This window comes from Heliangelus exortis, chromosome 1 (assembly GCF_036169615.1).
Source record: "Heliangelus exortis chromosome 1, bHelExo1.hap1, whole genome shotgun sequence".
Taxonomy (NCBI): Eukaryota; Metazoa; Chordata; class Aves; order Apodiformes; family Trochilidae; genus Heliangelus; species Heliangelus exortis.
This window is the reverse complement of record NC_092422.1, coordinates 117,115,855-117,130,527: the sequence shown is the minus strand read 5'-3', so window position 1 is coordinate 117,130,527 and position 14,673 is coordinate 117,115,855. Positions and strand designations below refer to the sequence as shown.

General features: G+C 40.3%; 1 protein-coding gene across 3 annotated transcripts in view; it reads right to left on the bottom strand.

The window, feature by feature from the left end:
- The window catches only part of STXBP5L (syntaxin binding protein 5L), a 189,862-nt gene extending 177,134 nt beyond the window's left edge, over positions 1–12,728 (bottom strand). The window contains exon 1 of one of the 3 annotated variants that reach the window (XM_071760679.1): positions 11,269–12,728. In XM_071760679.1, the coding sequence (XP_071616780.1) occupies positions 11,269–11,466 (198 nt within the window). In that variant the 5' untranslated portion in view covers positions 11,467–12,728. The remainder of the gene's footprint in view (positions 1–11,268) is intronic. The other 2 variants (XM_071760670.1, XM_071760689.1) reach the window with 2 other exon arrangements.
- Positions 12,729–14,673: the final 1,945 nt, after the last annotated feature.

Here is a 14,673-nt window from a genome sequence, read left to right as displayed (position 1 = left end):
AGGCATTGGACAAATTCATGGACATTATTAATAAATGGATTCTAAAAGGACTAGGTAAGGATACACTCATTGACATCTCCAATCCAATGATGGTGGATGACAGAAGATTAGAAAGTGAACTGACTGCAGCAAGTGATCTAACTCATTATTCTCCCTAAATGACATATTCTATTGCCACCATTAGAGACTGACTGGTGGGTGATATGGACCATTGGTTTGTCCCAGCAGGGTATTATGAGCTTATTAACTTCACCAGTAGCAGTGGATGTGAGAGAGGGAGAAAAAGAGAGATCAGTACTGGTGGAGAAAAACACATTAGAGAAAAAAAGTGGAGATACAGACGGAAAAGGGGAAAAAAAGAAGTGTTTCTGAAATCGGTAGTACAGAGGCACGAAGAGAAGATATGCAGAAGAAACAATCCAAGGATTAAAAAAAGTTTCCTAATATTTACATAGACAACTTTTGATATAGAACAATAATGTTTTCATTAGGTGAAAAAAAGGTAACTTAAAATGCTATGGTAGAATTTTGAGAAAATATCTGTCCTAGACTTAGACTTAACCACAATCTAAAATTTTAGCAGTTTAGTTTCACAAAATTTATATACTGATAATTGTATTCATGTGGGGGAAAAAAAAAGATATTAAAGAGATCATAAAAATCACAGAATGGTTTGGGTTGAAAGTTTTAAGATGACATTAAAGATCATCTAGTTTAGTTCCAACCCCCCTTGCCATGGCAGGGACACCTCCCACCAGCCCAGGTTGCTCAAAGCCCCATCCAACCTGAACTTGAACACTTCCAGGGAGGGGGCAGCCACAACTTCCCTGGGCGACCTGTGCCAGTGCCTCACCACTCTCACAGTAAAAACTTTCTTCCTAATGTCTAATCTAAGTCTACCCTCTTCCAGTTTAAAACCATTTTCTCATGTCCTATCACTCCATGCCCTTGTAAAAAGTCCTTCCCCAGCTTTCCTGAGGGCCCCCTTCAGGTACTAGAAGGTCTCTTTAGAGCCTTCTCTTCTCCAAGAGAAGAGAAGCCCTTCTGTTCAAAGCAGAGTGGATGGATTTTAATCTTACTTTTTTATCTGTTTACAGGAGTATTGCTGTGTCCAGAAAACTGTTTGATAACCACAACATCTTGCCACATCTAACACAGCACTGAGTTACAGCTCAATTAGTTAATAAAATAGTTGACAGGGTAATAATCACCCAAAGGTAGGTCTTATCCCCTTTTGAAGAAATCTTAAAGAGAAGACATTGTATGCAAAATTATTTTACCTCTTCCCTTCCCATTCCTTCTAAAAGAACTCTACAAAGTTAAAAAAAGGAAACAAAAATGAACCAAAAACCAAACATAAAAAAAAGGGAGAAAATGGAGAATGGAGAATGCAATGAATTAATTTCATCCATTGTTCAGTAAATATGCTGCAATAGACATCTCACTCCTGTAACTTAAACTGAAAAGAAGCAGCACATCAGTCTATAGAAAAATACCACAGACTTCAATAAAACTACATTTGGTCTTGGGTTTAATGTAAAATAATAAATAAAACACCAGCTCTAAAGCACCAATTTCTAAGCTCAATTTGGCCTACCCGCTTAAGGCAAGACTTCTGTTCAAATGGGGAATCATTATAGCCAAAGTAATTCAAACAGTAGTTCATATTAATTTTGGTGTTGTTGCATCATTTAACCATATCACCCCAGAATACAAAATAGTTCAGTTCATAATATCATGTCTGAAGAAGATCTGTTTTATGGGTATTTACAAAAATATTTGCTAGCCCTGAAACTCAAATATTTGCTTTCACTATGACTGTGGATGCAGAGAATAACATAATTTCATTACTTCAGTGAGAAAATAATTTTAAAAAATATATATTTTTAAATATTTGTTAATTAAAATTCTACAAGACCCACATAGCAATTACTGTTGTATGTCTTCCCATTTTTTTATTTCCTTGAACTTTGCTACTTTAGGCAGATTATGTCCTATTCTGTTATGTCTGACTGTGGTTACTGCTCTGATGTTTTGACTGCTGCTTTCAGAATATTCTAATTTTTAAAAATCAGCCATGTTGGGGAATTAAAAAAAAAATAATTGCAAGAATACCCCATAATTTTGCTATTAGAAAGAAGATCTCTAAGGTCTTTTTCCTTGGAAAAGCTATGGAAATGCAGTATTATGGAGATAATCTGTATTAATGGTTTATTCCTGTGGAAAACTTATTTTGCAACATAATCAGGCGTTCCTGTATACAAATGCTATTACCAGATTTCATTACTAGCATTTACAACATTGTCTACCATTTATTACTATTTCATAACTGACCTCCTACCTTCTTTCTGTATGCACACAGTATGCAATTTGAGGATTTTTTTCCTGATGCTGAATTGAGAATTTAATCTGGATATATCAGCCAGCATCTCCCTTCATATATGCTGAAGATGTGTTAGAACTGAAGTGGTGGTATTTTGTGACAGCTTTTTGCCCTCATACAGCACTGAAATCCAGCAGATCCCGCACATGAATATTCCCCCTCCACCTCATTGCCCACAAGGCTACCATGGGCATAACTCATGGGCAAATGAAGACTCCCTGTCCAGAGATTATAAGAATCATATCTCTGTTTACATAACCAAATGCCACTTTTCCTGCCTTAGCTTCAGCCTTAGCTTCCTGCCTTAAAAAAAATACACGTAGGAAGAAACGATTCATAAACTGGGGTTCTTGGTACTCACTACAATTAACTTTTATCCACAACTATGATGGAATGTATCTGTCATACAACTGACACTGGACAGGTGTAACTGGAAGCACAAACCCATCCTTAAGGGATACAAATGGGATGAACTAAGCAAAGATGATCATTCATAATTTATTTAGTACGACTTTTTGTGATGTCCAGTGATGCAGATGTTTTCCCACAGGAACCACTGCAAAGAAACACACAGAACAGCATCCATCCTTCCTATATGCTGTGCTGATAGGAAGCTATACGCTGTGCAGCTATATGCTGATATTTACTTTGTGCACTGCTCAAAGTAAATGTGATGGAGGACAGGAATAAATTTAGCAGACACTTCAAGAAAATAAAAAGATGTGATCAAGACTAGATTGCCACACATACAGACCACGTGGCAGCAACTGAATACTAGCTGAAAAAGGGACTTGTCTTCAGAGTGGTTGATCTCACAGCATTATTATATAGAAAAAAATTAAATTAAATATAAGCAGTTATTTTTAATTGTCTGGATTAAAATTCTACAAAAAGACATGCTACCATATACATCTGTATCTGCACACATACCACTGAATTCAGTAAGGCTACTTCTGCATTCATCAACTCAAAGCATTAAATATTCAGTGGTTTGGTTTATTTTCACTACTGTATACAACTTAAATTCAAATGAACCATAAAAAGTGTATCTCAGACTTTGACCCTAGCTACAGGCGACAGATTGTCTCTAATATTTTTTTTACTATTCATAGTCTTTGCTGGTCATGGTAGGACTGGAAACAGCACCGCACAAAGATAACATCTTATTACATTTGAGCATATTTATCAGCCATCTGTACCTAATAATATTGCTTTCTTCCCTCTCCACAGATGCACAGTACTTATACTTCTAATCATACAGTCCTCTAACTTTCCCCTATAATGATTCTAAAATACATTATGACATATTGATATACCCCTACAAGCTGCTTTTATAAACAACTTCCTTTAGAACAGCCAATAGACCTGTATATTATTGAAGCTTAAGGTATATTAGTTGTTTGCTTCCTTTTCTCTGCTTATAAAGTGAATATACTAATACTAGCTTTTCACAGTATTTTCACACAGACCTCAAAAAAGCACATAACCTACACCATGGAGTATCAGATTTCTTAGAATAAGGATCAGATATGTAGATTCATCTAAAATAACCAAGTGAGAACAGGGTATGTGTTCAGTTTGGTTCACCTCCACTGAGGACAGCCACACGTCTTATGTAGTATATGTACTTCTATTTGTAAAACAATCTCACATTACTTCCTAATTTTTTATCCATGAACCTTTAAGAAATTTCTCAGACATTTCATTTAAAAAAGTGTATTTTTCTTTCAGAAATGAAGTGGGAAAAAGAAGTTGCTTATACAACCGATGTTTTACACAATAGCTCTACTGTTAGAACACTACAAGATAAGGCCAACCAGGCTGAACTTCCTCCCTGAAGAGATTCAAAATCACTTTTCCCACTACAACATTAAGAAAATTTATCATTAACTGGTGGTCCACAGCTGAGGTACAGTACATACAGTTCCCACAGGCAAGGTATTACAGTTAAGAGGATAAAAATGATGGAACACAAAATAAAGTAGAGACAACAGGGGAAAACTTGGGAAATGGGAATTAACTTTGTGAGAAAAGCTTTCTGTCCCAGGTATAAACACAGTGGAGTGACTGCAGGATGAGAGACAGCTGTGCTACATAAATGTGAAGACACTGCACTCCTCAGTAGGTTCTATGGGGTTTATTTTTCATCATTTCCAGGATATCCAAGCACTTTCCACTCCCATCATCAGCTCAGGGAGAAAAAAAATTAAGTTCTGGTATGATGGAGTGATGTCTAAACAAGCACCTGTGAAAAAGTAATACCTGAACAGACTGAATATTAAGCTATCCTTAATATCAGTGAGAAGGGACATTATCTTTTTCTTGTGATGTAAAAGTACATCCCAAATTTAAATTCTTTATCTAAGGACTCCATATGATTGAAAATAATGACTCCTTAGATTAAAAACCAAAACAAGTAAACCCCCCTACACTTAAAATGGAACCTAAAATTACAGTACATGGTTTAACTTTTAGATTGTCCTGTGTGAAGTCAGAGATCCCTCATGGGTCCATTTCAGCTCAGGATATTCTGTGGTTCTCATTTTGCTAAAAAATGCAAGGTCAACCATAAAAGGCAGAAAAAACTAGAACATACATGAAATGAAATAATCTATGCAACATGAATTTTTCCCCCTCTGGTAGAGATAAATTTAGTCTTTTTCTGCCATAGAACTTTTGCTTTGCTCTATGAATACAGTCTGGACAAACCAGCAGGGAAGATTTAAAGAGCTGTTGCCTGCCAAACTTGTTTATTTGGTACAAAAAAGGAAGGTGTGAGATGCAATTCAGATAGAAAATTGGAGAAAGAAATTCTACCAGATTCAAAGTGGGTCAAGCTGGAAACTCCAAACACTGGACACTATACAATGTGGCATCTGGGATTCTCTGTGCCCCAGTTCCTCACCTATACAGCAGGAATAATAACATCCCCATTTCACAGAAATACTACAAAGGTCAATTCATTAGTTTATAAAGCTTTAAAAACTACAGTGGTGAGTACGTCTGCTGCAAAATTCCATGGGGAACTTTAGAACTCAGAGTGTACCTGGCTATTAGGTATGCAAAGAAATATTAAAGTGCTTTCCATTGAGCAAACAGTATTCATTTAACTGAATTAGAGCTATAGAAGAAATATGGGATCATGTAACCAAAGCTTACGTGTGCAAGCAAATTTAATTGAAGAAATTTGGAACTATTGAGTGCTTTGTGTTGCCACCTTAAAAGTCTTAAAATAGTGTTGAAGCTGTAATTGCATGTGTTGGCCATGAAGGACCCCCATCAATACATTTAGGATTAATATTTGATTAACAATCAAACACAGTCAATTAAAAGAGATTGGTATTTGCAAAAAGCAAACCCCACCTCCAGAAACCCCACCTCAAGTAGTGTATGCAGTTCTGGAGATCCCAGCACAACAAGGACAGGGAGCTCTTGGAGCAAGTGCAAAGGATCGTCTTCCAAGACCAGGAAGATGATCAGAGGGCTGAAGCACCTCTCCTATGAAGACAGGTTGAGAAAGTTTGGGATGTTCAGCCTGGAGAAGAGAAGGCTCTAAAGAGACCTTATAGCAGCCTTCCAGTACCTGCAGGAAATCTGGGGAGGGACTTTTTACAAGGGCATGGAGTGTTAGGACAAGGGGAAATGGTTTTAAACTGGAAGAGGGTAGACTTAGAATAGACATTAGGAAGAAAGTTTTTACTGTGAGAGTGAAGAGAGGCTGGCACAGGTTGTCCAAGGAAGTTGTGGCTGCCCCTCCCTGGAAGTGTTCAAGGTCAGGTTGGATGGGGCTTTGAGCAACCAGGTCTGGTGGGAGGTGTCCCTGCCCAAGGAGGGGTGGTTGGAACTAGATGATCTTAAAAGTCCCTTCCAACTCAAACCATTTTCTGGTTCTATTATAATGTAGGTAATTGAAAATGTTCAAAGTTCTTAAAAAAGCAGCTCTTAATGTGCTATCATCTTTATCACTGATGAGTCCTATTTCTAATTATTACAAACATTTTTAAAAAGAAAAATACATTATGTTCATCACACATTTCATAAAATTACCATAATCTAATTACGTATGTGTCATTTATGGCTCTGTAGTTTTATACAGAATAGGGTATTGCTCCTAATATTAGATCCAAACTCTGGTATATAGTAAAAATCCTTTCCAACGTTACCTTATTTACCATTTAAGTATCAAATGAACTCAGAGCACTTCCAAGTAAGGGTTAATACTTATTTTAAAATGGTTTTCTCTGAAATGTAGCACTTCACAGACATTTATTAAGGAAAGAAGACACTAATCAAACAGCTCAAGCCAACTGAACCACTATGGATAGCTTATCTTAAAAAAACACTTTTTTTATTCTTCATAACCAAAATAGAACTATATGCTATTGCAGAATTGTTCTTAAACTGCTGTTCCAAAATCCATCTTCTCTCTATTAGCACTGAAGTTTCATGTTGCATTTGCAGCTAAAGTACCTACTTGACTGCTATCAGAGAGACTAAATGTTTATCTTCATAGGTTGACAAAATAAAGTATTACCATCTATAAACTCTGGAAATTAAAACTTAAGACCACCTTACAGGAAATTCAGATTAACCAGGGTATTTAAATTGGTTACTAATTGGATGCATCTGGAGGGCCTGTTTTTGTCAAAGATAAGTAGGGTTAGAAAGGCACAATTGAATTGGCCACTGTCTTTCACACCAGTTTCAACTGGCCTCTATGGGCTTTTTCTCTAGAGATTCGGTAATGTGCACAGCAAAACTATGATTATATCAACAGATCAATTCATATTATCAATATGAATAACACAGCAAGATTCAAAGGGATATTCATTCAATAGCAAGACTGCCCAGTAATAATACTGAAGAGCAGTTTTGGAGAGAATACAAATCTCATGCTCCAGGTTTAACAGTGGTCCATAATCACCAGCATTTGGGGACTAATTAGAAGAGATATGGCAGTTCTTGAACTTTTTCTAGTATTTGGTTTCTGCCAACAGCTAAAGAAAATATTAGTCTATTATGACTAGATTAATTGTATGCATAGTAAAATGCAACCGTTACTATGCGCCTAACAGAGGTCTTGATTTTAAACATTTTCCCCATAAAGTTATTAACATCATGTTCCACAAATTCAACCCCATGAGTGTTCTTCAAGAAAAGCTCAAGTAGTTCTCCATAGGAGACTTAATTTCTTGAACACTATGCACTCTATGCTCAAAAAAATTCGTATCTTCATTTTTACTTGTTTTTCCCCAACTGCACCATCACCCAACAGTCAACCTTCTGCAAAGCAATAAAATAATCTTCTTCTCTTTTTGTGTTCTTTCTGCTTGAAGTTCTACTAAAAAGACTTACAACATCCTAACTGTGACCTATTCCTTTTTTTTGTATGAACAGCAAAGCACTCCTCAGTGATGTATTTTAGTTTGTACATGCTATGGACAAAGATAGGGGTGCCTAAAAATCCTTGACAGAAAAAAACCAAACATCATGTACATAGAGGAAAAAAGTGATGGAACATAAATGAGCAAACCAGGTCCATCCATTAATTAAAATTAATATGGGCTTTGCTAACATATTCTACTGGATGATGTCTATTTTCTTGGCATGATGCTGTTACCTCACATATTCAATTAATGTGAGCTACAATCAATATTTTCATGATTTCCACTTGGATATCCAAGAGCAGACCTAGCTATACCATAAACTATACTTCAGCTTCCTGCTGTCACAAAATACTGTTCTGACAAAATTTCACTTTTCGTGAATAGTTTGAAAAGGGTACCTCTGATTCAGGTATCAACCTGTGCTATAGGTTAGTACAGCTACTAACCTATACATTTATCATGCTTAAAAAAGGCCATAGCTATTTAACATGAAACGGTTTCAAGAATTTTTCATATTTAGTCTTTCAATGCAGAATATTACATTAATGATTTAAATATAAATGTCAAAAGTAATTCATTGTGAACACCTCAGTGTAAGATGAAATAATCAATTTATTTCTATGGAGTACTGATCTATATTTCAAAAAGACACTATGGTAATAAGCACCCTAAAAATGTCACAGAACAGAGGGAGAGCTTTCAGGTGCATTACTAATGAAATCAGGTGTGTTACTAAAAAACAGTGTTCCAGTAGAGGACTGCATCTGTGCTTTCAGGCAAGCAGACTTCCCACAAACTTCAGAAAGGCAATTTAATTTATTTAAATAAAAACCTGCTGGGAAAGGGCCTTTAATTCTCAGCTATGAGTCAGCTTTTATATTTCATATCCAAATGATGATTTTAAAATCAGCAAAGAGAGGAAAACCAGCTTTGGGATGTACTTAGACTGTGAGCCCATCTGCCTCCATCCCCACAAATCATAACAAACCAAAATTGCCATTAGCTTTACTGAGTTCTGTGTGCAGCAGGATCACAGATCATGGATCCCTAGATATGCAGCCTATATAACTTACGTAACTTAGTATGAAAACACACAATGGATATCCCAGAATTTCTACACAGCAGGAGCTCGGGGAAGACAAAGTTTGGATTACAAATGTCTTGCTGTATTTTTTATTTAATTCAGTTTGATTGAGGTTAAAAATTATGTCTCAGGTCCTGCACCCTGATGCGTGCAGGATGAAAGCTGCGCCTGCGTCAAGTCCCACTGCCTTTGGTACACTTGCACAGTACAAAACACAGGGCTGGGGCCTGTGGGGTTTTCTTGCTTCACTCAAACATGCTTGTAATGTTATAAACTGTAACACAGCTGATTAAGTACAGCCTTTTGAATGAACACTGTGGTGTTTTATGAAAACAAAATCACCAAGTGTTTCGAAAGTTTGCTTTTGGCATCAATCTTGAAATCGTATCTTGAATAATAGGAAGCTGGTATTCTCTATCCTATAGAGCAGACTTCTGCAGTACCATGCATCCATATGCAAGTGCTGGTGCAAGCAACCAAAAGCCTCCCTATACAAATATTTACTCTGCTGAGAACATTTGAACCTGGAAGCTAAGACAGGCAAACACTGCCTACTGAAATCTTCTCAAAGTAACATGTCCCTAAATATCAAGTAGATCTACCTCCAAGTAGATCTATCAGAATGTAACACCAACTGCCTTCAAATAAAAAGCCAAAGAAGGGAAATAACAGAGATGAGGCAGAAAAATAATTTATTTCATCTTACATTGCCTATTTTTGCAAACATACCATAAAAAAAAATCATTTAGTGAATACATATCTTTGGATCTATTGAACTTATTTAAACATGAAGAATAACACTGAGTGTTAGCTTTACTTCAAAGTCTCAGACCATCAGACTTGCTAATGATATTGTATCTTGATTATTTGCATTAGCTTTTTACTGAAGTGACAAAAAAGGGAAATTCCTAGTACTGAATACATAGAATTTCACAAAATGCTGACCTACAGTGTGTATATGTAAAATGAGTAAAATTCAACCCTGGTAAACAGTTAAGATTCCCTGATCATTGACACTGTATTGAACTCAGAATAATTTAACTAAAAAGGCCTGAACCTGTTTTGCTTCAGGATGCCAAAAAAATTACAAAACCTCCAGACACTACAGTAATGTAGAACCTATTCCAAAGGTGTCTGACTCCAAGTCATTGAGCCTTATGCTTCTTTCTCTGAACTCTTACAGAGTTTTGACACAGCTGTAGCTGAAAATCCAACAGAAATACAGTTGTGATATCTGAGATGAGGAAAGCTGTATCTTTCACAACAACCACATCTGAACACAAACTGTTTTTATTCCTTCCCTCTTCCCAAGGCACAAAAGGAAATGAGAATGTGCCAGAGTTGGCCACAAACTAAATTTCAAATCAATTGGTACTTGGTTAATAAAAGGAAAGTACCCTCAGTAGGTAAAGTTCATTTACTCATAGTAACGTAAATTGCACTAATTAAAAATTTGGGGCTTGAAGCTTCTAAGCAAAACAAATAAGCAAACAAAACTTCTAGCAAAGCAAACAGACTTAATGTCAAAGTTAAAGATAACAGCAGAGAATCATAATATCTCCTCTAGCTTTTCATCTTCCTTACAAAAGTTATGATTTTCATGTTTCCAGGTTGGTCAGAAGTACCAGACAGTTTGTACTGCTTTTACTTGGAAGAACATCACTGAAAGATTTGTTGCAGAAAACAGGTACAAAACTTAAAATACCTATCTTATGTATATCTTATGGATATACATAAGAAATCTTATGGATATCTTACGATTTCTACTCAAAGAAAATTATCACTTAAGGACCTAATCAACAAATAAAACCCAATGCCAAACAAATCTGGTAACTGTTGGTATTTCTGCTGTCCCACTAAGTTTATTGTGCCATAATCATGGTCTTGCATACTAATGCTAAAAATATACCCTGAATCTCGTCCAATTCCTCACAAATAATTAAAGTGCTAGGTTCAGCAATCACTGCACTGTCTTGTATTTTTTCCTTTAAAAAAAAAAAAGAAGAGGAAAGAGGAGAGGATTAGAGGATAAGAAGAGTGAAGAGGGGAAGCAGGTATCCACAATTTTGAATTTCTAATGACTTCTTGTATATGTTATCAGTACTATCTGTACTATCACCAATTGATTTGCTTTCCTATCTATAATCTTGTTACTAGTTTGGGGTTCAGGCATGAATTCAGGATGTGGCTGTGAATATTGAAATGAAGATTTTAATTAATGTACTGACCACCCCAACTCTGCAGCAGGAAGAAAAAAACATCGAGATCTCTCTCTTTTCATTCCTAAGTCCTTACACAACCACTGCAGTTCTCAAGTAAAAGGCTTATTAGTATCACATTACAACCCTCCTCTCCCCCCCCCCCAATGTTAGCTTTTCTTATTTCGACAGTAAAATAAAAATTACAGTTCTTACCTTACAGATTTGAAAATAATCTGAAGTGAGCGTCTCCTGGATCTCATCTCTCGGAGTCCCTGCAGCTCCTGCAGTCCCTCCTGGGTGCACGGAGCCTCCGCCAGCCCCACTTCCACCACCACTGCCACCACCACTGCTTCCACCAGGGGATGAGGCAGTTAAACCATCCAAAACTTTGCGAAAATTAAATTTCTTCATTTTGGAAAAATCTCTCGGAAGGTTTGGGGGGGGAGAAACGATGTGTCGTAACACATTCAGCTTACATGTAGCGCAAGGAAAAAAGTCTGTAATGGTCCTCTGAGTGAGGCAGCACTTTAGTCCCTTGTACCAAACAGAATGTCACTATTAGGTGTAATTGACTGAAAAATACAAAGGCTTCATTTTGTCAGACGTAAAAGCTACCTGGAAAGGTCCCTTAAAAAAATAAATAAATAAAAAAAATTCCACAAGCAGCAGAACTATGATTTACGTTCAAACAAGGAACAATAGAACAACCGCCATCGGGTTCTCTCACAAAATCCACATTTAGCAATGGTTATAACCCAAAAGTAAATAAAAAATTCAAGCCGGCATCCAAAACAGTAGGCTCCATCCCTCTAGCTTTTCTGCCTAAAATTTGCCTCCGGTACTTGCTCGCTTTAACCAAACTACAATAAAAAATTCGGCTACATTCAATTTCCTCTTCCCCTCAACCCCCTTTTCGCCAGGGGTACCTTTGCCTCCAGGCTGCTGGGAGGAGCGGTTTCCCCCTCCCCGACACCGCTCTCCTCCCGCAGCCGCTGCCGCGACTCCCGCTCTCTAGTTACCTGCCTACCCCCGCTACTGCCGGCAGCAACCGCTGCCCCCGATCCTCCTCGGGTTCCAGGAGGGTGCGCGGCCGCCCCACAGCGGGGTGGGAGCCCCTCACCTCCCTCGCCACCCACCTGCCCCCCGCGCCGCCCCGGCAGCCGCTCCGTGAAGAACAAGAGACGGTAACGAGCGACCCCCTCAGCCCGCCAGACCGTCCCGGGCTGACCACCTGTCCCGTCTCTGAGGTGACGGACCCCCTCACTCAGCCTTCCCGCCCGTCCCGGTCACCGAGCCTGTGCAGTCGCCGCGTTCCTCCCTCCCCCTACCACCCCTCCCCGAGGGGCGCTCCAGAGGGGACCGGACTCCCTCGGCGCCGGGAGTAAAGCGAAGGGACGCGTTTGGCGCTGCCGCTGGCTCTGAGGCGACGGCTCCTAAAGCTCCCCGGGGGCGCTTGTGCCTGGCGCGGCGTGACCGCGGGGAGAAGCGGGGCGGGAGCAGGGAGCGGGGAGGGGAACGGAGCGGAGAGCGGAGGCGCCTGCGGTCCCGTCCGGCTGCGGCGGCTCCTGCCCGTTGAGCTCGCAGCCGTTCTCCGAGGTACTGAAACCTCCGCCGGCGGCGGCGGCAGCCGCAGCTCCTCCTTCTCCTTCCCCTCCTCCTCCACGCCCCGCCCCGCCCGCCGCACCAGCGCCTGCACCCCTCCTCTCCCTCGGCAAGACCCCCCCAGCGCCACAGGGGGGAGAGCGGGTGGCAGTGAGGGCGGGGCAAAGGTTGGTGATTGATAGGAGCGGCACTTTGCGAGCGGCAAGTTGGGTAGATGTGAATGGCGGAGAGCGAAGGCGGGCGGGGACTGCTCTCCATGGACGGTCGGCTTCCAGGTGGAGCCCTCAGGCCGGCACTTGCCCAGGGTGAAGGCAGCGTGGATGACCGCCGCTGCGATCCGCGGCACCTGATTGAAACACAGTAAAGATGGACATGCGGTCCCACCCATGGGAAAGGCCCCACCGCCAGTTTCCCTCATCCCCCTCACGGAGCTGTGAAGCGCCTTCCCCCTGAGACCCCTCTCGCCCCCGCCTCCAATCCAGCCCAGCCAGGAGGCAGGGGGGGAGATACGGGGGCGGGACTGGCATGTGGCGGGGCAGCTGCGGGCACCGCGGGGGCGGGGCCGCGATCGAGGGAGACGGCGCCGCCCCAATGCGGCGGGAACGGGAGCGGCCCCGGGGCTGTGGTGTGCGCAGAGCTGCGGCCGCTCGGAGGGCGAAAGGTTTCCCGCGGCTGAGACGTGAGGGGGAACAGAGCTCGTTTCGGTTCGTGTGTCGGAGAGCTGGAGATGATGTCTCCGTGTCAAATCGGTGCCAAACCCACCCAAAGTGTCAGGGGAGGTGACGGTCCCGGCGGTGTCAGTGAGGCCCTGAGCAAGAGGGGAGGCGCCATTTCCAGCCGGGTCTGTGCCCGGTGCAGAGTGGTCTGTGCCCAGGCCCATCTACTGATACCGCCCGGCCCCTTAGGTACCAATCCCTTTTTCCTTCCCGTGAGGTGTTAAAGTAACCCACGGCTGCCCTTCCAGGTTCTTGCTGTGAAGTGGTCCAAACACGCGAGGTGGAATGGTACCTCTTGAAGTGTAGTGCGGCATGAGGAGTCTTACACAAGACTTAACGACTTACATACTTATATACACAAGACTATTCAGGTAAAAAAAAAAATGAGGTAGCTGTAAAACGTGACTCAAGGCACGGCACTGTGTAGTTGGAAGCTCTGAACTGACTGAAACGGTGTGAGGAACAAACTTGTTCTCTGTGGTACTAAATATATAGCACCTCTTGTGTAATCAAACCATGGAAGTGGTGGTCACCTTATTTTGCAGATTCTTCAGGATTGCGTTTGTACCTAATCCATTCTTTGTAAATTCTGCAGTTCTGTGAAGCAAGGTAATACGTGTTTGTTTCAGCTTTTTAGCCTGAGCTCTCTTAATTTTTTAATTTTTTTAATTTGAGCTCATCTTTGTGTGTTCGGGTGTACTCCCCATCTGAATGAGAAAAGGGTTCCAGTGAAGTTCAAAGAATATCTGTAGCTTCAGTTAATGTCCTCATGAAAAATAAAAGGATACATTGCTGACAAAACTGGAAAAGTTGATGGGTTTGTGTAGCCAGAAAAAAAGGAACTGAACTTTTTATGGGAGACAAAATCCATAAGGACTGTGGCTAAGAGACAGAAATGAAAATGAGGATGGAACTGAGTAAGCAAATCTGTAATGATATAATTGCAGGGTTTGGGAAATAAGGAAAAGTAAAAACTCAATTTAAGCTATTTCAAGAATTCTGTGTCCTACTGATATAGTCACCACAGGCAATGCAAGTGAAAAAAAAAAAAAAAAGCTAACAAAACCCGAAAGAAAGATAACGACATGCATTGTAAATAGGAGAGGGAAGATAAGGTTAAAAATTAAATAGAATGAAGAAAATGTCACAGGCAGACTTGCAAAAACAGATAATAGTCAGGAGTAGCTAGAGGAAGAAAATCTGATACCATAATGGTCCCACAGTTACAGGGAGCACAGAGATAAGATGTTTAGTTTTATGTGAAGAAAAGGAAGGACCAGAATTAGAAGAATGATAAAAA